The sequence below is a fragment of the Stegostoma tigrinum genome, chromosome 29 (assembly GCF_030684315.1).
Source record: "Stegostoma tigrinum isolate sSteTig4 chromosome 29, sSteTig4.hap1, whole genome shotgun sequence".
NCBI classification, from domain to species: domain Eukaryota; kingdom Metazoa; phylum Chordata; class Chondrichthyes; order Orectolobiformes; family Stegostomatidae; genus Stegostoma; species Stegostoma tigrinum.
In genome coordinates this window covers 21,824,558-21,846,354 of record NC_081382.1, presented here as the reverse complement: position 1 = coordinate 21,846,354, position 21,797 = coordinate 21,824,558, and the positions used below count along the sequence as shown (strand labels likewise).

At 38.5% G+C, this 21,797-nt stretch overlaps 1 protein-coding gene across 4 annotated transcripts; it reads left to right on the top strand.

Annotated features, from left to right (window-relative positions):
- Positions 1–2,487: 2,487 nt before the first annotated feature.
- Positions 2,488–21,318, top strand: pdcl (phosducin-like). Of its 4 annotated transcripts, none has more exons than XM_048559291.2 (5): positions 2,549–2,579; positions 14,202–14,285; positions 16,195–16,392; positions 18,818–18,999; positions 19,395–21,318. In XM_048559291.2, the coding sequence occupies exons 3-5, from the start codon at positions 16,230–16,232 to the stop codon at positions 19,941–19,943; spliced, it is 894 nt and encodes a 297-aa protein (XP_048415248.1). In that variant the 5' UTR covers positions 2,549–2,579; positions 14,202–14,285; positions 16,195–16,229; the 3' UTR covers positions 19,944–21,318. The 4 variants fall into 4 exon arrangements, with proteins under 4 accessions (XP_048415249.1, XP_048415248.1, XP_048415246.1 ...); XM_048559289.2 differs by lacking the exon at positions 2,549–2,579 and adding an exon at positions 8,681–8,852; XM_048559292.2 differs by lacking the exon at positions 14,202–14,285 and having other exon boundaries at positions 2,488–2,579.
- Positions 21,319–21,797: the final 479 nt, after the last annotated feature.

Sequence of the window (21,797 nt, the reverse complement as noted above, 5' to 3'; positions counted from 1 at the left end):
GGTGTCTGACAACTGAATGGATCATCGTACTTTGGCAGGAAGACTTCAGATGATGGTCTTTCCCCACAGTGACTTGGTGGCAGATGACCCAAGCTTTAGTGCACTCCTCAGCACGTAGTCCTGGATTTTGGAATGTGCCAGTCTGTAACACTGGGTCTAGATCTTGGAAGACCAACACGTTTCAGACAGACAAAAGAGTATCTTTCGCCGAGTTGATGGTCCTGCATGTGTCGTTGATGTTTGTCTCATTGAGTGCCCTAGCGAACAGCCCATAGAGCACAAAAACCATTGCATCTTTCTCCAGACCTTCTTTGCAAAGGCACATTCAGGAAAAGATGTATAACAGTCTCTTCGACCTCCCCTGCAGCTGCTTCAAGAGCAGGAGAGAGTCTGGGTGTGCATGAAGGGTCTCTCTTTTCACCACCAGCCAAGCAATGTCTGGTTTGTGCTGGTTGGAAAGTTCTGGTGATGAGGCATTCTGCAAATTGACTTTGGCAGTCTGCTCCAGGAACCACCCAACAGGATCAACCGTTTCCTTTTGCCGCAGGGTCTAGAGGATGTTACTTGCTAACCACTGTCCGATGGACTTGTGGTCAAATGTATCTTTCTTTACAAAATTGTCCACAGTCAATTTGGAATTGTCCAACTACTTGGAGCGTTCTGCAGCAACAAGGCCAGGGCCATCCTTCATTACACATGGGTAGGTCCAGAGCTTTGTACATGGCTTTCCTGCAGACCCAGTCCATCCAACATAATATTCTACAGGAACAAAAAGAGAAGTTGCTGGAAAAGTTCAGCAGGTCTGGCGGCATTTGTGAAGAAAAAATCAGAGTTAACGTTTCAGGTGTGGTGACCCTTCCTCAGAGTTGAGGAAGTTCTGAGGACGGGTCACTGGGCCCGATACATTAACTCTGATTTTTCTTCACAGATGCTGTCAGACCTGCTGAGCTTTCCCAGCAACTTCTCTTTTTGTTCCTGATTTACAACTTCCGCAGTTCTTTCAGTTTTTATATAACATTCTACAGAAATATCATTTTGCGCAAGGGGCTTTTAACATGCAGGTTATGCTTTAGATATACAGGGCACTGGTGAGATTGCATCTGGGTATTGTAAACAGTATTACTCACTCTTTTTAAGGTGTTGGAAGTAGTTCAGATACCTGGATTAGATGAGTGGTATTATGAGGAGAGGTTGGACAGGCTGGACTTGTATCAGTTGGAGTTTAGAAGAGTAAGAGGCAACTTCATTGAACACAAATTCTTTACCTACAAGAAGATTAGTCTGGAGAAAATTTTTTGTTGGAAGATCTGGAATTGAATGTCATCAATTTAAAACAGAGATTTGGTGATTTTTTTTTCTCTGGGGGTCCAACGAGTCTTTTAACTCTCTTTCTGAAAAGTAGTGGAAGCAGAGTCTGTGAATATTTTCACGGCAGTGTTGGGTAGAATATTGTTAAGTAAGAGGGTGAAAACTTATCAGGTGCAAATAGGAATGCAGATTTGATGTTAACACCAGATCAGCCATAATCTTATTCAATGGTGAAGTAGGTTTGAGGAGCTGAATAACCTCATTTAGCCCTGAATTTATATGTTTATATATTATATTGCTGCTTGAAATCAAACTTAGCTTAAGCCACTGCAACTCTCTGCAGACCTTCTTGGCAAAGGTACATTCCACAAGGAAGTGGGCAATGGCTCTTAGAATGCAAAAGCATTAATGAACTAATGGTAATATAGTATCAAATCAGGATGACACGGAGGGAAACGTGCTAATGGTGGAATTCACATGCATTCGCGTCCTTGTCCTTCTAGGTCAGAAATCACAAGTTTCAAAAGTCCTACTGGAGAAGCATTGGTGTATTGTTGGAGTACATCTTGGAGGTGGTACACCCTGCTGCCACTGCATGTCCCAGTGGTGAAGGGTGTTTGAAATGGACGTTGTCTGCCAGCTCATATGGTGCAAATTGTACCTACTGCCTATCAGCTCAACGTTGTCTAGGTCTAGACGCTCATGAACCTGGACTGTCTGTTAGGTTCTGAGGAATGGTAAATGGCGATGAACTTTACGCAAACATCAGGGAACACCCGCCCCCCATTTCTGAACTTAATAGTGGAAATTTGTTGATAAAGCAGCTAGACGTGAAAGTTATGTTGTAAATAATAAGAATATTACAGTAGCACTCGAACATTTGAGTTCAACATGTGCTTAACAAGTTTGTTTTTTTTCAAATGGAAATGTTTTAACGTACTTTCACAAATGTTATGAGTACATTGGGGACTGTCTTTAATTTAACTCAAGGGGCTTCTTTCTGCACTGCAAACATTTCTATGATAATTAAGATTCACGTGGAATAATTACGCGGGTCAATTCTGTTCCGGGATCCGTGGAAGCCGATATAGCTGCCCCCAACCGCTACCGCCGGCGATACGAATGGATGCCCCGCCTCATCAGCGTGACGAAAAGGTATGAGGGAGTTAGGCTACGTCTTCCAGTGATTGGTCGGTGCGGAATGTCAGTCAGCAGATGTCACAATCAATGGGCGGGCGGGAGTAGCGGAGCGGTGCGGTGCGTTTGAGCCGGTAAGAGGTGGCGGTTGAAATCGGGCCTTGAGGGAGGGAGCAAGCACAGCGCACTGGGGAGGTCTACTTCTGCCTCGGTGTCTGCCGTGTCGTGGGGTGAAGGGGAGGAGAGATCTTCTCTGAATAGAGCGCGGTTTTGTGTGTGTGTGTGTGTTTGGACTGTTGCTCCTTACACGGGCCTAGTCGTGCAGCGGTGGGGCCGAGTTTCCCCCCTCGGGCTCTGGGGTGTTTGTACATCGTTCCAAGGGGACGTGCGGAAACAGCTTGTGTTTCAACTTGTTTTCTTTCTGCACCTCCCCCCGGGAGCCAGTGTTCATTCCTCCCACGCGTTTATTACTGTAGAAGGATGAAATAGAGCCGATAATGAGGAAGGATGTCTATTGGTGCGCAGTGGAGTTGCCAGAAGCTTGTTTTGTCTGTGTGAATACAGACCATCTGGACGTTCCACATGTGAACTGAACACTGAGTCACTTTTGAAGCGAAATAAAGCTTATTGACATTTTTTTAAAAAAACTACATGCAGTCCTGTGGGCATGAAAGGAGGGCATTGGGCCCATCAAATGCATGCTGACTCTGTATGACAGTATAATCAGCCTCATTCCTCGCTGTAACCCTATAGGTCTGTACGTTTATTCCCTCCAAGCTCCAACATAATTTCTTTCTGAAGTTGTTGATTTGTACTTCCACCATTTTGTGACCGCAGCAACTGCATTACCTGTTGCTGTGGCGGGGGTGGAAGTTCTACCTCCCTGAAAAGTTCTCAGAAGTTCTACCATTGCCTATCTTCCTCTCCCTGTCAAGTCTGCACCCCTCCAACCTCCTGATAACACCTCCCTTTAAGCTCAACTGTCTCCCCATCATCCTGTTTCTGAATAAAGCCTCGAATCGGTGACCTCTTGGTTTTTAGCATCACCGTTGGAACTTTACTCAAGTCTGCCTCACCTAAACTGGGCATAAGCTTGTGAAGCACTATTAAATCTCCTCTCAATATCCTTTACTGTGAGGAGAACAATATCTGTTAACTATGCAATTTGTGACTGATGAAAAAGATTTAACTTGTGATTTTAAAAGAATTAGATCCCTAATTTTTTTAACTTATTGTCACATGTACCAAAATACTGTGAAAAGCTTTGTTAGTAGTGCAGACAGATCACAGCAAGAAAAGGATGTACACATCAGAAAGACTTAGAGGCTTGCAGGTGGCATTATTTAAGGCCAGAGTCTATTCAACACTCTGATAACAGCTAGAAAGCAGCTGTTCCTGAACCTGCTCATGCATATGTTCAGGCTCCTGTATCTTCTGCTTGATGGACGAGGTTTTAGTAGATCATTACCAGGGTGTGATGGGTCTTTGGCTGCTTTTCTGCGGCAGTGAGCTGTGTAAATGGAGTCTAGGGATGGAAGGTTGGCTTCTGTGATGATCTGGGCTGTGCACACCACTTTCTGTAGTGTCTTAAAGTCCTAGGACAGAGCAGTTGCCATACGAAGCTATTATGCACCCTCACAGTATGCTATCAATAGTGTGTCTATAAAAGTTGGTGAGGGACCTTGTGAACGTGCTAAATTTCCTGAGCCGCCTGAGGAAGAAGAGGCATTGTTGTACCATCTTGACTGTGTTGCGTTTGCATTGGGAAGTCCGGCACAGGTCGTTGGGTTATAGTCACTCCAAGGAACTTGATGCTCTTCTTCTCTCTCAACCTTACATCTGTTGATTTATAGATATTCTTGTCCTTCTTTCTAAAGTTGATCAGTTAGACAACATTGTGCAGCCAAATTGTTTGCTTAAAAAAGCATAAAGGTGTAGAAGAGAAATAGTAAGGGATAGAAAGACAATAGCTAGGAGTTGAAACAAAAGAATTTAATTCATACAATGCTATTTGTAATTTCAGGACATCCCAAAGGACTTTAGAGCCATCTTAAGTCTGAGCAATGATCTGAATTATCTGAACACCATCCCATTTGATTTTTAAATATGAGACGGGTTGTATTTGTCTATCTCTGGAAAGAGTGATCCTACTGCAGAATCTAATACAAATTTTATTAGAGTAATGACTATGTGCATTCTCAGGTTATATGATAATGTTTTTGTAGCTTGTTTATCAGCACCTGACACAAAATCTTGCTGAAACTGGAATAAACCCTATCCAGCTGTTGCTCCAGCCTTTTATTAAGTATGTGGTGTGAAAATACTGCATTGTGGGCTCCAACAGCATTATACAATATGAGAGCAAAGGTCAAATATATTTAGCCTTTGTGTACTGGGTCAGTTATACTGAATTTTTTTCATTGATTCCATGCAAGATGTGCAACAAGATTGAAATTTATAATGAGTCTTTGCACTTTGGTTATTTATCAAAAGTGATCACAGAGACTCTGTAATCTTGTGCTCAATTATGGATAGCAAAACAATGTTTTGAATGTTAATTTGTAATAACCTGCACATTTGTAGGGATACCATCTGCAGTGATGGTAAAGAGCTGAGTCTTCTGTTGTCACCACTAAGAGTCCTTTGGTAATTGGAAGCTCCTGAATGACCCTCTAGAAATGATTGAAATAAAGATAAGTAACTCTGCAAATGCAGATCATTGGAGTTGGACTGTGACAATCTCTTTTGTTATTCTGAGCTGCTTAATTTATAGTATCTGATCTTTTTTGACTTAAGCTACAGAGAGATGGAACTTATGTTTTAATTCAAATAATTCAACAACAACATTTGCTTTACCTACTTTGACAGCACTGGGGGAATGGTGTCAAGCTAGCTGCAAGAGGGGACTATGGGAATTAACCTTGGTTGTAAGACCATAAGGTGTAAGAGCAGAAGTGGTCATTCGGTCTGTTGGATCACCACTGCCGTTTGATGAGATTGAGGATTATCAGACCAGCCACAAACCTATTTTCCTGCTTTATCCCCATAATCTTTCTTTCCCTTTAATAATCAGAAATCTGTCTGTCTCAGCCTTGCATATATTTAATGACCCAAACTCAATGTTAAAGAATTCCACAGATTCACTACTCAGGAAAAAGCTTTCCTCATCTTGGTATTAAATATGCAACCCCTTATTTTGAGATTATGCCCTCTGATCCAGACTGTCTCCCACAATAGGATACAAACTGTCCACATCTCTCCTGTCGAGCCCCCTAAGACCCTAAAACTTTTATGTTTCGGTAAGGTTTGTTCTTGTTCGTCTTAATTCCAGTGAGTGCAAGTCCAGCCTACTCAACCTGTCCTCATAAGACCCCTCCATACACTGGACCAACCTAGTGAGTCTTCTCTGAATTGTCACTGTTGTCAATTTGGCATTCCTTTCAACGAGGGGATCAGACTGTTCACAGAATTCCTGGGTGTGGATTGACTGGCGTGTGTAATTTTAGTAAAACCTCCCCATTTTATACTCCATTTTTTTGAAGTGAAGGCTAATATTCCATTTGACATGTTCATTATCTAATTAACTAGGCTGCTCACATTTTGTTTCATTTTATTCATAATGTAATTGTTTGGTTATACCATTAAATCAGGAAGTACCTTGCATTTTAAGGGAGTATTGCACTACAAGTGATGTTAGTATGAAATGTCATCCTCCAGGGAAACCTGTTCCACTAATTAGTGAAATATAAAATTTCTTGTAAGTCTAACTCTAAAGTACTCATTGAATCAATTTCTGAGAATTAACAATCAGGTTTTAGGTTGCAAAAGGCAAAACAGGAAATGTTTCCATATTGACTTTTCTCAGGTTAATTGTATGAAAAATATATCTTCGACAATACTCATCCTCTTTAAAAACTTGGATCACAAAAAAGTAATTGAACTTTAAAGTTTTAAAGTTCTATGTATTTATAAATTTATTGAATATTCATAAAATACACTCAGTTGGTGACAGACGGAAAGGAATTCAAGACCTTTCTGAACAAAATGTAATTAAAGTAGCAGTATGTGTCTTTGAAATAAACAAGTATATCATTACGTTTTTTTCTTGGTTACGATGAGAATAACATTCAACATGTCACAAGATTGCAAGACACAAGGGGTTTGAATGAAAATCATCCAAACCCAGAGAGTGTTCCACACCCTCAACAACACTCCTGGAGAGATTGTGGTTTCTGAATGTTAAATTCTGTATTGGAGCATTTTTGTTAGTTAACCTTTATACATTTTTTCTAGGTTTATGGGATGTGTATATTTGCAAATTTTTGTTCTTGTTGAAATGGGACAAGCCTAGGATTGTAGTAATGAGCTGAGAGGAACTGTTTTCGTTTAAAAGCTAATTTTCTCAGGTACTCCTGGACATGCATCACTAATGATCAGGAGTTATAGTTCACATTCAACCGAAGATTTGACAAGTTTTCATACACTAAAACACTGCAAATTGTCAGTGGTAGTGTCCTTACCTTTGACCCAGGTGGTCCACTTTCATGTCCACTACTCATAGTACATAGTGTCATAGTACATTTGAACAGGTTTATTAGAGATACCTAAATTCACCACTTCTGTATGTTTACATTTATTCCCATCATTCTGTCTTAGTTTGAGTATGAAGAATAGTATTTTATTTAAGAGCTGAAATAATCCTGTTGTCTCACTGGATTTCTCAGATTATGTGGTGTCCACGTTTTTGAGTTGAATATTCACAATTTTGAAAAAGTCACTCAGTTGCTGAAGTCCTCTGCCATTTCGTTACTCACCCTGCCCAGCTGTTGAAGGATATGTTTTAACATTTATGCACAACCTAAACATGATCATTCTGCCAAATTAAACTATATAATCTCTATCTGAATGCGTGTCATGTTGAAGCATTTGAAAAAAAATGCAGTTATTTTGAATATGTTCACGGTTCCTGATTTATTTTTTTTGAAGTATGCTAATACCCTGATGAGATTTAGGGAAAACATTTCAGGGCAACGAGGAAAAGAGACCAGACTGCTCAAAATTGCTGCATGAAAATTAGCACACATGATTCTACTCTGTATCCTAATGTCAATCTTCAAAGCAAATTTGTTAATGCCACTGTCAAAATTTAATGAAACAGAAATTTAATGTTTGCAAACTTACTTTGAATTTTTAAGATAAAACCAACATTGATGTTTTCCTGTACGCCTAGTGACTTTCCTGTCACTCCTATTTTATAGTCTCCTATGCTATTTCTTGCTATTCTGTGGCTTCAGGGTTTGAAGAACTGGGTTTCCTGTCCCCAACTTGGGCTTTAATTTATTCATAACATATCTATAGGATAACCAGGGGACAGAATGGGATACTTCAGCCAAGTTTTAGGATTGTCTGATAAAGGTAAAATCACTAGTGTTTGCTCACAGCTTGAATTCAACTCCATTTTTGTGTGAAGACTAGTGCAAGCTTTAATCAAACACTCAATTGCTATCTCTTTAATGTATTTCAAGAATAATCATTTGGTTGTTTCATTTTGTGCATTCCTGTCCTCTACATTTCACAGACCTGTGTGCAGGCAAAATGTCTTGGTAGAAAGAGATGAATCTGGTGGAAGAATAATTAAATTCAAATTTGAAATGTAAAAATAGTGTCCTGCTTAGCTTTTTGGCTCCACTGATATGCAGTAGCTCAGTAAACATGGGTGCAAGACAAGTCTATCTATATTTCAACGTTGCTGAAGTTAATTGTGTGCACAACAGAAATTTCTGCTATGTATGTTTTAGATGTGGAATTGCTTACTCTGAAAGTATGGTTTGTGAAAGTTATGAAACTATTGTTCTTGATTGCTGTGCAAGTTTACTGGGGGAAAATGAGGTTGGTATTTGAACTTTGTATGCCTTTGGGACCAGATAGTTAACACTGGTTTTTATAGATTTATTCAAGTATCTTTTGCATAGTTTGCTTAATTTGTCCCAACAAAAGTTTGCATGTATTTTGTGTAAAGGAAATGTCTTTTAAAGCAATCATTTGTTTGTGGCTGTATTTAAGCATTTGCTCCTTGAAATTAAGCTCTAGCCCATTGATTTGCATCACATTATTCATGGACCAATTAACCACGTTGGTTACAGATGTGCCTGCATCTGTATTTAAATATTTTTCCATCTAAACAAAGCTGGAAATCTTTTATTTATAGGATGTGAACAGTCATGTTTTTGTCATTGGTGTTCCAATTAGTGTCCTATAGGTTTTAAAAAATGGTTAGCTCATGTCTCAAGTGGTTGTTCAGTTGACTCCTAACCGAGTTGTTTTGTAACAGTTTTATTACAGTCTCATTTGCTTTGCTTCTGATTTCACTGAGCTACCACTTAAGTGTGGTTGGCAGTTGAGGACAGGTATGGGATAACTTTTTTACTATTTTCTTTGACCAGATGCTATGAAAAAGATAATTTTTAAAATGCTGTTTGCAAACTTCTTATTTAAAGGTTCCTTTTTTAACTAGTGTCTCACTAGTTTACATTATATTGCTTGGTGAAAATAGGTTGAAATTTGCCATGCATTTGCTGTATTTCATCTTGGAAGAGAGGATCTGTAAATGGCTGTTTGGAAGGATTGGAGTATTCATGTATGTGCATTCAAAGGCTGTATGATATTGTTTAGATATTCTTCCTCTGTTTGATAGCACATTACAATATGGTGCATTTTCAACAAAATTTATAGTATTGATGTACTTGAGTTCTTTCTTTTGAAATTGGCAATTATTTCAGATAGCGTAGGACTGGATATGCTTTGTTAATCTCCTCTTCTATTAATGATAGCTAGATGCCATAACATTTGTAATTTTCAATCACATTTTTTCATTTGCTTTGGCCACTTTCCAGGATCTTAAATGGGCAATTTGCTGCCTACGGAGCAGCAGTCGGAGTTAACACCTGTGTTAATAACGATATTCAATTTGGAAAGCGAGTCGTCAGGTAGAATTTCAAGTGTAGGAAACACTGGAACAAAATTCAAAATACTTTATTCCCTTTCCAAGTGCCTAGATGGATATCATACATGTCTTAGCCATTGATTTGCCTCAAAGTCATCATTGAAGAGTCTGGGAAGCTCCCAGCCTAAACATAATATTTAATAGACGTGCATAATGGTGAACTATACTACAGAAAGGGCTCTTCTTGATTCCATTTTCTTTGGACTTTTTCACCATATTTCTCAAATCTCTAACCTTGCTCTGGCAAGCAATTAATTACTTTGAAAGTATAGTTGCTTGGGAATGTAAGTTTTTTTTATGGCAAAGAACTACAGACAACAGTAAAATCAGTGACAAGATCACTGCTTTTAATGTTTAGTTATAGGATACTGTTAGCTAGGCCAATTGAGCTCTCTGCTCTTCATTAAATACTGCAAATAGATCTCCAAACATTTCATGTAAAAGACACCACCTGACAGTGTGGTGCTCAAGTCCCTTGAACGAATTTAAACTTTCTGACTCTGTTGCAAATGTAGTGAGCAAGGATGATGAGAAATAGTATTGAATTCTGGCTGCCACAATACCAGAAGGATGTGTTTGGCTTTGGCAAGGGTACAGAAAAGATTTACCAGGATGTTGCCTGGTATGGAGGATATTAGCTATGAGGAGAAGCTGAAGAAACTTGAGCTGTTCTCACTGGAATGACAGGTTGAGGGGACGCCTGTTGGAGGTCTGCAAGATTATGAAGGGCAGTCAAGCATTTTCCCCATTACTAGGGGGGCATAGGTTTCAGGGGGCAAGGTTTAAAGGTGATGTATGAGGCATTTCTTTTTTGTTTTTGTTTAGAGGGGCTCGTGAGTGCCTGGAACTTGCTGCTGAGGGAGGTAGTGGAAGCAGATACTATAGTGACTTTTAAAGGGTGCCTTGACAAATATGAATAGGATGGGAATAGAGGACAGTGGCCTCCAGAAGTGATGAGGTTTTAGTTATGATGAGCAGCACGTCGGTGCGGGCTTGGAGGGCCAACGGCCTGTTCCTGTACTGTAATTTTCTTTTATTCATTGTACAATTCAGTATCTGTTCTAAAGTAAATAGTACATTTCCATTCTGGATTCTTAGTCCCACAGCTATGATGGAGGCTGCCCATGGTAATCCACCACACTGGGGAGAAAAGTTGTAAGTAGATGAAATAATTGTTTCATAATTCAAAGGTTTTAGGTTTGAGCAGCATAGCTTTTTGCCAAATTAATCCTACAGCAGGACTGTTGGGCTTCTGCAAATAGGATATGCTGATAGAGAATGCATACTTTACAGCTTGGACGAGAGAGAGAGAGAGAGAACATGTACATGTCAGTTTTAGGAATAGCTGGCTTTTGATTTAGAATACCGACAAGACAAAATTCAGAATATAAATGAGTCCATATAGCTGTTAAAATTGAGATGTGTTGAGAGCACAAAGCCTATTAATCCACTTGTGGAAGAGTATACGTCCAAAGATAAAACCAAATCTATGTATTTTGGTTCTTTTTAAAACAAAGTAGAGGTTTTTAAGCGGGCCTGATTCTCTGGTAACTTGATTATTCTTCTTCCTGAAGAAAGGGAACACTCCCAGAACTATTGTAGATTTCAAATCGAACCACACTTGTGGGAAAGAGTGGGGAGGCTCTTAACAATGGGTTTAATTTTCTGAAAATTTTGCTTCAGAATTGTAAACTTGTAATCCTAGATGTAGGACTTACAAATCTTTATTCAGTATAAACGTTCAGTTTGTAATAGCCTTTGGAGTGTCTGAAACCGCCAAGTGATACCTCTATTGCAGAAGAGCTGTGGCAGCTGTGCACATGTAATAGACAACCTGGACCAAAGGACGTTTATAAAAATAATTCTGAGCGCAATTCAGAAAAAGTGCAGTCCTTTAAATCCAAGGTGGTGCCAGCATCAGATCTGTCCATGTCCATAACACAAATGTGTCAACAGGCAGAGGGGAGAATGATGATGAAAACTTGTTTGCATCTCAAAAGATCACATGAAGTTGCATTATTTATTCTCCCCTAAATGTTACGTCACTCTTTCTCCGAAGATCATTGTGGCTTGCATTGCAAAACTATATAATATGAAAATCGGACATATTTTCCACACGTATGACTAACTTTCTTGGGGATTGGGAAGAGGGGCATTTGTTGATTATACTCTGCTAACCTTGGGGAGCAGTTTATCTAATTTGCGAGCCTCGGATTTGCATCTGTTTTCTTTTGAGTCTGTTTCAAAGCTTCTTTGCATACTGCCAAATGCAAAATCCACTGAAGCAACACAGTTTGATATTCATAGTGTCAGAGTTGTACAGCAGGAAAACAGACCCTTTGGTCCAACTTGTCCATGCTGACCAGATATCCTAGATAAATTTAATGCCAACTGGCCATATCCCTCTTAAACCCTTTCTATTTGTGTACCCATACAATGACAACACTTAAAAAGCATTGGATCAGCCTCCACCACTTCACCTCATTCCATACATGCACCGCACTCTGTGTTAAAAACATTTTCCCTTATGTCCCTTTTAAATGTTTGCCCTCACCTTCGAACTATGCCTTCTAGTTTTGGACACCCCACCCTGGGGAAAACACCTTGGCTATTCACCCTATCCATGCCCCTCATGACTTTCATGAACCTCTGATGTTGCTCCTTTGTCTCTAACACCCCAATCTAGTCAGCCTCTCCCTATTGCTCAAACCCTCCACTGCTGGCAACATCCATGTGATCACTTCTGGACCCTTTCAAGTTCCACAACATCTTTCCTATAGCATGGAGACCAGAATTGCAGTACTGCAAAAGTGGCCCAAATGATGTCCTATACAGTCACTACATGACGTCGCAACTCCTATACTCAATGCACTGACCAATAAAGGCTAGCGTATCAAATGCTGCCTTCACTATCCCGTCTACCTGTGAAACCACTTCAAGGAATGGTGAACCTGTGCTCCAGATCTTTTATTTTCGGCAACACCCTCAGGACCTTACCATTGCGTATAAGTCCTGCCCTGATTTGCCTTTCCAAAATGCAGCACCTCACAATTATTCAAATTAAAAATCCATCTGCCACTCTTTAGCCCATTAGCCCATCTAATTAAGGTCCTGTTGTACTCTGAGGAAACCTTCTTCGCTGTCCACTATACCTCCAATTTTGGTGTCATCTGCAAACAACCTAACCATATGTCCTATGCTCGCATCCAAATCACTTTTCTTATAAATGGCAAAAAGTGCTGACCCAGCTCTGATCCTTATGGTGCACTCTAGTCTGAAAAGCAACACCACCCTCTGACTTCTACCTTTGAATCAGTTCTGTCTCCAAATGACCTAGTTCTGTCTCTGTTCCATGTGATATAACTTTGCTACCCAGTCTACCATGAGGAATCTTGTCAAACGTTCATGTAGATTGCGCCCACTGCTCTGCCCTCGTCGATCCTGTTTGTTATTTCTCCAGAAAAACTCTATCAAGATAGCGAGACACGATTTCCTGTGCAAAAAACCATATTGACTATCCGTAAACAGTCCATGCGTTTCCAAATACATGTAAATCCTATCCCTCGGGATTGCAACCAATAACTTGCCCACCATTGATATCATCAGGCTCGCCAGTCTATAGTTTCCTGGCTTTTCCTTGCCATCTTTTCCTTAAATAGGAGCACCATGTTAGCCAACTTCCAGTATTCCACTTAAAACATCAATCTTTTTGTTTTTGCTTTCAGTAAAACATTAATTTTGAGTGGTGATTGTGAAATTTCACTGCGACTTAGAAATGGATCTTAAAATGGTTTTGGAAAAGCATTTTAAATCACTTTCCATGTGTAATCTTCTTTTAAAAGACTGAAAATTACTTTTTTAAAAAAACTGTTTCTAGTTCCCTTACTCTACTGTAGTTGGTTTCTTGGCAAATTGAAACAACACGTTCAAAATTTAGATTATGACTGTTAATAAATTTCTTCCAGAGAGAAGCCTGATGTTTTTAGTTTCCATGAAGCCCTGCAAAATGCTGCATTTAGAAACTTCTGATGGATTTATTTCTGTGTACAATGGTTTAGTGCACAGAATTATCGTATAAGATGATCATTTCACTTGTCCAAAGAAACATGCAAAATCAAATTTGGGCTGAAGATAATGTGCACTTAAATGTCTCCGTTGTGCTGGATATTCTGATCTTGCTCAAATTGTATTGAGAAAACCAGTAGAGCTGAGTAGAAGCTTTGCTCTGGCAGCTTATTTAAATAGGCTCAACTGCATTATTGCATGAAGAACCAAATGTTGATTTCTGTAGTGTTGCACCAAGGGTTTTCAGTTGACCTGCTTGTAGGATTGGCAAAATATTTTAATGCTGTCCTTTTTCTCTTCACAAATATTTTAAAATTAAGGACCTATTGACTGGCATTAATCAGGTGATGTCAGTTTTTTGATGGAATCTGTTTTTCAACTGAGGGCAGAATTTGGAAATAAGTCCATAACTAGAGATGGAATTTTAATTGCTGTCATTATATAGCTTTAGCTCAGTATTTTTGGTAGATTTGTAACTTTCATTTTGAGGTACTTTCAGAAGCATAAGCAAAACAAAATTCGGTTGCATATCATCTCTTTCAATCATCGTGGTTCCATAAAATCAGACTTGTGTTGACTTCTACTAGTGTGCCAATTAGAGGACAGATGTTGTATTTGAAACACTTCCCTAGGATTTAGCTGTTATTTAGCTGTACATTTCAATGTGCTGTACCTCATCTTTTACAAGGATTTTGCCAGGGCCAGAAAGTTTTAGCTGCGAAGAAAAATTGGATCAGCTGGACTTGTTTTCCTTGGAACAACAGTATAAGAGGTAAGTTGACGGAGGTACATAAATTTATAAGGAACCTAATTAGGAGTCAAGGAGCAGATTAAAGTAATTGGTGGAAAGGTTAGAAAGCAATACTTCTCTCTTTCAGAGAATGTGAAGCACCTGAAGCAACAGAAGGTCTTGCGACACAGCAGTAGCATCCCTGTCTCAAGAACTCTAGATTCAAGTCTCATTCCAAGACACAATGATCATGGAAGATGTGTTCCTGAGTGGCTAACCCTGTCGAATATCAGCTTAGAAATCTTTCCTGTGTGTGCCAGCAAAAGGCTTTAAGAGTAGGAAAGATTTTTGGTCACTTGTGATGGAAAGAAATTGGTGTATCTACCATAACTATGCAGATAGCATGCATGTAAAAGTTTCATTCCAGTGGAAGTTTTAGACTCCTGGTCAGCTGATTGGCTGGATAACTGGTGGGGTTGATATTCTTGCCAACTGCAAGTGATTCAACCCCCTTTATGTTGTGTTGGACTCAGGACTAGCTCCTTATTCTGTCTGTGGTTGTGTTTATAGCGCTATGGGTCAGACCTACCTTCAGAAGAGAGCGCAAAGAAGAGAAAGGACCTGGAATACTGCCCCAGTAATGGTGATAGAGGTGTAGATTCTCATCACATTTAAAACGTCATTGGATTTTTACTGGAAGAGCAGTGACCTGTGGGAAAATGGAATTAACTTAATACCAAGGGATAGCAAATGCATGCTGTATCATCATTTTTTTCTTTAATTTCTTAGATTCATTAAAAATAGGAGTAGGCCATTTGGCTGTTTGAGCCTGCACTACCATTCGGTAGGATCATGGCTGCTCCTCTATCTTTAATGCCACTTTCCTTTTTCTCTCTATACCCATTGATTTTAGAATTTAAAAAATTGTCTGTCTGTTTCTTGAATGTATTTGATGATGGCCTCCACACTCTTCTGTCGTGGTGAATTCCACAAGTTCACTGTCCTTTTGAGTAAAGAGAATTTTCCCCGTCTTGGTTCTAAATGGTCTGCCCTGTACCCTGACGAAGTGTCTCCGGCTCTAGATTTGCCTCCCAACAAGGGAAAATATCTATCCCATATCCAGTCTGACCAGTTCTGTTCGAATTATGCATTTTAAATCAGAGATGCTGCCTGTCACATTCCCTCCACAACCTCCCAAAAAAAAACTCACTTCTAAACTCTGGTTCAACTGGGCTGGCATTCACTAACCTCCCCTCATAGGACAGTCTGCCGCCTTCAATATCTCGAGTGGAAGGGAATTCCCAGATCTTGACTCAGCGACAACGAAAGAACAGTAAAATATATTGTTAATACTTCAAGTGCTCAAAATCCAACCACTGGATTTGCAACTAGGGTTGAAAAAACTTCTGAAATTATTTTGATTGAAAATAGTGCATTTACATTGGGTGATATTTCAAGAGTAGATATATAAACTTGGTTTCAAGATAACTCCCAGTTATAGGACAGTAATACTGAAGACAAATCTGAAAAATGGAGAATGAACAAAAGGTCATTATTTAATTTTCACTAACAGAACTGCTGAAAATTAAACAAAGTTTTCAATATTTTCTTTTGAGGAATCAACTGAATGTAGTAAATTGCATTGCACAATAGTTTGAAATAATGAACATGGAAAATCTAACTTTCCCAAATGAAATTATTATTTCTATTCAATTTTAATACAAAAGGTTACTGCTAACATCAACTGCTTTCTAACTTATCAAATAAATGCAATAATTCAACTTTGTCATGAATGCAAGTTTAGTAAAATAGTGCAAAAATTCAAATTATTAAATGTCTTTCTAATGTTGAAACAGGCTATTGGAATATCTGGAAGGTGTTAGCGAAGTTTATTTTTAAGACAGACTTGAATCTAAGTGATGCAAAAGTCTCCTCTGCTTTTCTCCTCTAGTTAGTTTTTGACTTTGGTTCAGATCACTGGTTGCAATGACTACTTTGGATGATAAAATCCTTGGAGAGAAGCTCCAGTACTATTATAGCAGCAGTGACGATGAAGACAGTGATCGTGAGGAAAATGACCGAAAGACCATCAAAAATCCAGGGATTTCTATGGGTGCAGAAGTCCGAGAACGTAGTGCTGTCAACACAGGTATGGAGTGAAAAATTTCACTGGAAAATGAAAAATGTTTGCGATGAAAATATAGACTTTTAAGGACTCATTATCAAATGATTCTTCCTCCTGCAGCAAAATTAAATGTTGATAGGGTGATACCTAGATTATTTTTAAAGCATTAAATCATTGATGTTTCTTCAATAACTAATTAAAATAGTAAGCTAACATTTCCTTTTCACTCATTGTGAAGCAAATCTAAGTGTGAATTTACTGAATGTATGATTTTTACGTACTTATAGCAAGTAGAGGAAATCTTTTGCCACCTGCCTGGCAACCTAATTTAGTTTGATTTATTCTGTTTGGCCATACATGTGCCGTATTGTTGAATTTAGTTTGTAGTTTTCTCCTTGTGGTATTCCTGAGTAACCAGTAACAATATAATGCATTAAATATATAATGCCTCAAGGCAAAGAGTTGGGAAAGGAAATTATGGAGGCATTTCAAGCATTGTCTTTAGATGGCTGAAAATGCAACTGCTAGTGTGTAGAAGGAAGGCAGAGGAGATTGATGCAAAGACCATTTCAAGTTTTGGGACGGAGGGGTTTGGTTTGGAAGTATGGTTGTTGTACTGGCTCAGGTTATAGAGAGGAAAAGGTTAGAGTGGTTGAAGTTGAAACTTTGAGATCGTGGTCCCATGCAGGTTAGAAAAGGCAAAAATGGCAATTGAAGAGGACCTGGTATAGATGTAGACAGTGGAGTGTTGGTTGGAAGTTTAGTGATAGTGGAAAGTGGGAAGCAAACAGACGAATAACTGAACCTGATATTTCAAATCTAGTTGTGTTTCAGTGACGGATGGACTGAGTTAGGTAGAGGTTACCAATAATTTTTAGTGTAGGCTAAGAAGGGCTCAGTAAGATGGTGAACTAGTGATTCAGTGCAAGGCAGTGTTAGGGACGGTGAGATCTTTTCTGGCCAGGGCATGGATTTATGTTGGATGATGGCTTTGATCTTCTTAATCATTTACTTGTAAGAACTTGCAGTTCATCCAAGGACAGATGTTAAGTGAGTAATCTTGACAGCAGAGGCACATTGGAAGAGTTGAGAGATCTAGAGAGTTTGTGGGGAAGCAGATGTTAGCAGTTTGCAAACGGAAGCGAGAGCCATCTCTGTAAATAATATTGCTACGTGGTCATTAATGAGGAGGAGGTGATGTCTGCAGCCTTGGTGGTAACCATGTAGGAATGAAAAATGAAGTAATTGATAGAGAAGCACTGTCTGTTTGAAATGGTGACTGTGTAAGGATCCCACAGTGCCAAACAATGAAGGAACATTGTTGGAGGAGGATGCTGTAGTAGGGGTACCAAGAGCTACTAGAAAGTTGGAGAATGACAACATTCCATAGGTACCATAAACAGAAATGTCATTCCTGACTTTTGCTACTGACTGAAGGTGAGGGGCAGGAACCTGACTAGAAATGACTAAACCTCAAGCTTTCTCGGTAAACTCCATTTTATTCCTCTTTCCTTCCATTCCTTCACATAAGTGTGGTTCTCTGTGTGTGATTCTCATTGTTATAATGTTATACGTTGTTATAGTCCTAGTGTCATGTGATTTTAGCTTTCCTTGTTATAAACCTTTGAATGACTTGCTTTGCACTGGTTGCTGATCGCATTGCAAAATGTGTAAGCCTAATTTGGAGAATTAAGGTTCTCCATAAGCTGGCCTTGTCATCTTTGATAAATAGAATAACACGCAAGTGAAATGGAACTACATTCAAAGTGACTAACGGAGTGCTGATCAAACATGATCCTCTGAGCCAACAAACTCTGGAAGTGATCCACAAGTTTTATTGTAAACTTCTTTCTAGGTTTCATGGTACTCTTAAAATATCTCTCTCGGGTTGGTGCTCCTAGCTGTGAAACACTGATCGTTTATTGTTGATACAGAATTTGATAAAGGCAGTGTATCAACATGAGCTTATCCACAATCTAGTCAGACTTTACATTATTAATAAAAACATTGTATATTTGTTTTTGATTAAATGTAGCATGTTTTAAGAACGTTTGTGTTCTGTGCACCTCGAGTCTGGTCAAATAATGAATTGTGATTATTGGACACCACTTACTCAATGTTTCTTAATGAAGTGCATCAAACAGTTTAATTTGCAAGTTTTATTTTCCAAAATAATGAAACAGGCAGCTCAGTAGTTCAAAACATGTTGTATTATAATTTGTAAGAGACATCAATTTGGCACTAAACTTGAATGAATTTTCAAAACTACTTGTGGAAAGGGTTTGTTGATTTCCTGAAATCATGGCGATGCACTTATGCATGCAGGACACACATCACGCTTTTTTGTACGTTTCATAAATAATGGTTGCTGTCTAACATTTGCCTCTGACTTGCTGTTCAGCAGTGTATTTTTGTTAAATCACCATTGTGTGGGTTGCTGTTTGTGCAGGACCTAAAGGAGTAATAAATGACTGGCGCCGATTCAAGCAGCTTGAAACAGAACAGCGTGTAGAGCAGCGTCGGGAGATGCGAAGACTCATCAAGAAACTCTCAATGAGTTGTAGGTCTCATTTGGATGAAGAGAAAGACCAGCAGAAGCAGCAAATGCTCCAAGAGAAGATTAATGGAAAGGTTAATATTTGTGCTGAGTAACTTACCAATAAGGAAACGAGGCTGTAGAAATACAAAATATAACTAACAGAATTGGATGAAAATTCAGAAGGGTTAATGTGTATAAACTTTGGCAAAATGAAATACTAGTTACAAAAATTGCTAAAATCTTGATCAAAATAGGCTTTGCCAGATAATTCTTATAATTTTAGATTAACTTGACAAAAGTAAAATCCATCCAATCATGAGATACTTCTCAGTTTTTGTTCTTTTAGTTTCCGAGTTCATTGTCTGTGATTTAATTCTTATCGTTGGAAGCAATTATAGTAACTGAAATTAGTAAGAAATATATATTGCAATTACTTTAGTATAAAATCCTATATTCAAAACTAAACTTTTCTTAAATTGTGTTGTAGATGACAATGAAGGAATGTAACATGCTACATGAAAAGGATGATGAATTGTTTTTGGAGCAGTACAGGAAGCAACGGATGGAGGAGATGAGGGAACATCTTTACAGTGGCAAACGTTTTGAAGAGATCTATGAACTGGAGAGCTCACAGGCTTTCCTGGACACAATCGACAAAGAGGAAAAGAATACACTCATAATGGTGCATATCTATGAAGATGACCATCCCGGATGTGAAGCTATGAATGGGTGTCTGCTCTGTCTGGCCGCAGAATATCCGGTTGTGAAATTCTGCAGAGTTCGCAGTTCTGTAATTGGAGCCAGTGCAAGATTCACTGATAATGCTTTACCTGCTCTGCTAGTCTATAAATGTGGAGATTTAATTGGCAACTTTGTGCGAATCACTGACCAACTTGGGTATGACTTTTTTGCAGTGGATTTGGAGGCATTTTTGCGCGAGTATGGTGTACTGCCAGAAAAAGATGTGGTTTCACCCACATCCATTCAGAGTACTTCGGTGTCTCGTAGTGATGATAGTGATCTGGATGTTGACTAATGTGGTATCTTCCTTATGATTTAATAGTTCAGGATGGCCATTATTGAGGCTTAGTTTATTTCTAGAGCAAATTCAAAACAACTTTGTTTTAGAAAGTGAACAACTACCAGTACCTAATTTATTATGGAGTCTAGCAAGACGTGGCATGGCCTAGTTTTAAACTTTAGACCAGTTAATTCTTAGCAAATGTATGTTAATCAGGCCAACAATTTTTTAAGTCATCTTTAGTCTTTGACATGTGGTCCTGTAGAGGTACACTTCATTATTTAACTTTAATTTCTGAAAACAGCAGCCCCTGCTCCCACTGACATTATAGATGTTATTGACAATAGAACGACTTGAATCATTCCAATATGTATATTGTAGAAAATATTTGTTTTGGAGTGGTTCCAAAATATAGTTGAAAATGTTCCTCACAACAAAACTCTTAAGCTATGCATTTGTCGAAGCTGTGCTAAACATACAGTTAGATTCATGCTAATGATGGCGAATGATGAAAATCTGACTGCATGCTTAGTTTTTTGAAAACCTAAGTGTATCTACAGAGGGAGTGATACCATAGCACTGTATATAATTTCCTTTATTTTCTAAATGTTTCTCCAAATTGGATTTCTCTTTTTCTGGTAATCTTTCTAACATTAAAATCTCCTTTTCTTCTATTTCTTCAGAATTTTAATTCTTTGTAATTGTACGAGTGTTACATCTGAAGCTTTTTCCCCCTAACATGTTCTTGAGTAGCTATTGGTAGATCCAGATTCCTGTCCATCACCTGTAATTCTAACTCTAAAGGCCAGCCCTGAGCAACTGAAAGGATAGCATGATTTCCTTTTTTTATTTTGATTTTTATTTCTGTTTTTTTTTCATTTGTTTCCTAAGGCTTTCTTGCAACGCTGTAATTTACTTACTTCGTGGACTATAACAGCAAGTAGTTTATATCACTCCTAAAATTGAAAAACTGCAAGCATTGTATTAAATATAATTAATATGAATTGTATTTAATGCAAAGATTGTATCTTAATTTATTTCTATTAGTTATGCTCTGAAGCATGATTGTTCATGTTAATTCATTATTTGCATGAAGTTTAAGCACCAAAGTTACAATAAATGTAGCGCTGGAGTGTTCAGGTGCTTCATCCTTACAGGCAGTGTTGAAGGATTCTTGTTTGTGTGCTTAGCATTTGCCTTGTGAAAATGTAACTGTACTTTGACAATTTAAACTGTCAAAATGATGGGTAGTTATTGCATAATGTCTAACATGCTGTAACTTTTGTCATTGCTTCTTGAGTAGACTGTATTTTTAATAGTTCCATCTACAAAGGAAAATGTGCTGCTTTTTCATTGTCTGCTAATCTAATAAAAAAGTACTACAATCAAATTGTGTTAACTTACTACAATTACAACACTCCTTTTTTAATGTGGTTTTTCAACCCCTGTTTAAATTTTATTTGAGCAACTCCATTGGCCTGTTTTTATTAAATGTCTTGCCCATTGATATGAAAAGTAGTGATGTTAATTTTTGCCCCCTGTTTTCGTTTTTGCATTTGAGTGCAGGCAACTTGATGGGACTGCAGTTCTGTTGACTCTTTGAATACCTTGTCCAGGTCAAGAAGTGATGCTTGATAGAGTTCTAGTGAGACCCTGAATGCTGTCTGCCCAGAAAGTGTCCTAATTTACTGGAGTATTTTGAGATGCATTAATAGAACAAAAATTAGTCCATGTGTGTCAAGCAGTTAATGAGAGCTTAAACTAGAATGAACACTGAGGCGTTTTAAAAGTTCTTACTCTAGTAAGAACTACATCTGTGATACTCCAATTAAGAATCTGGCCTGCTGATGAGATTACATTTTCTGATGT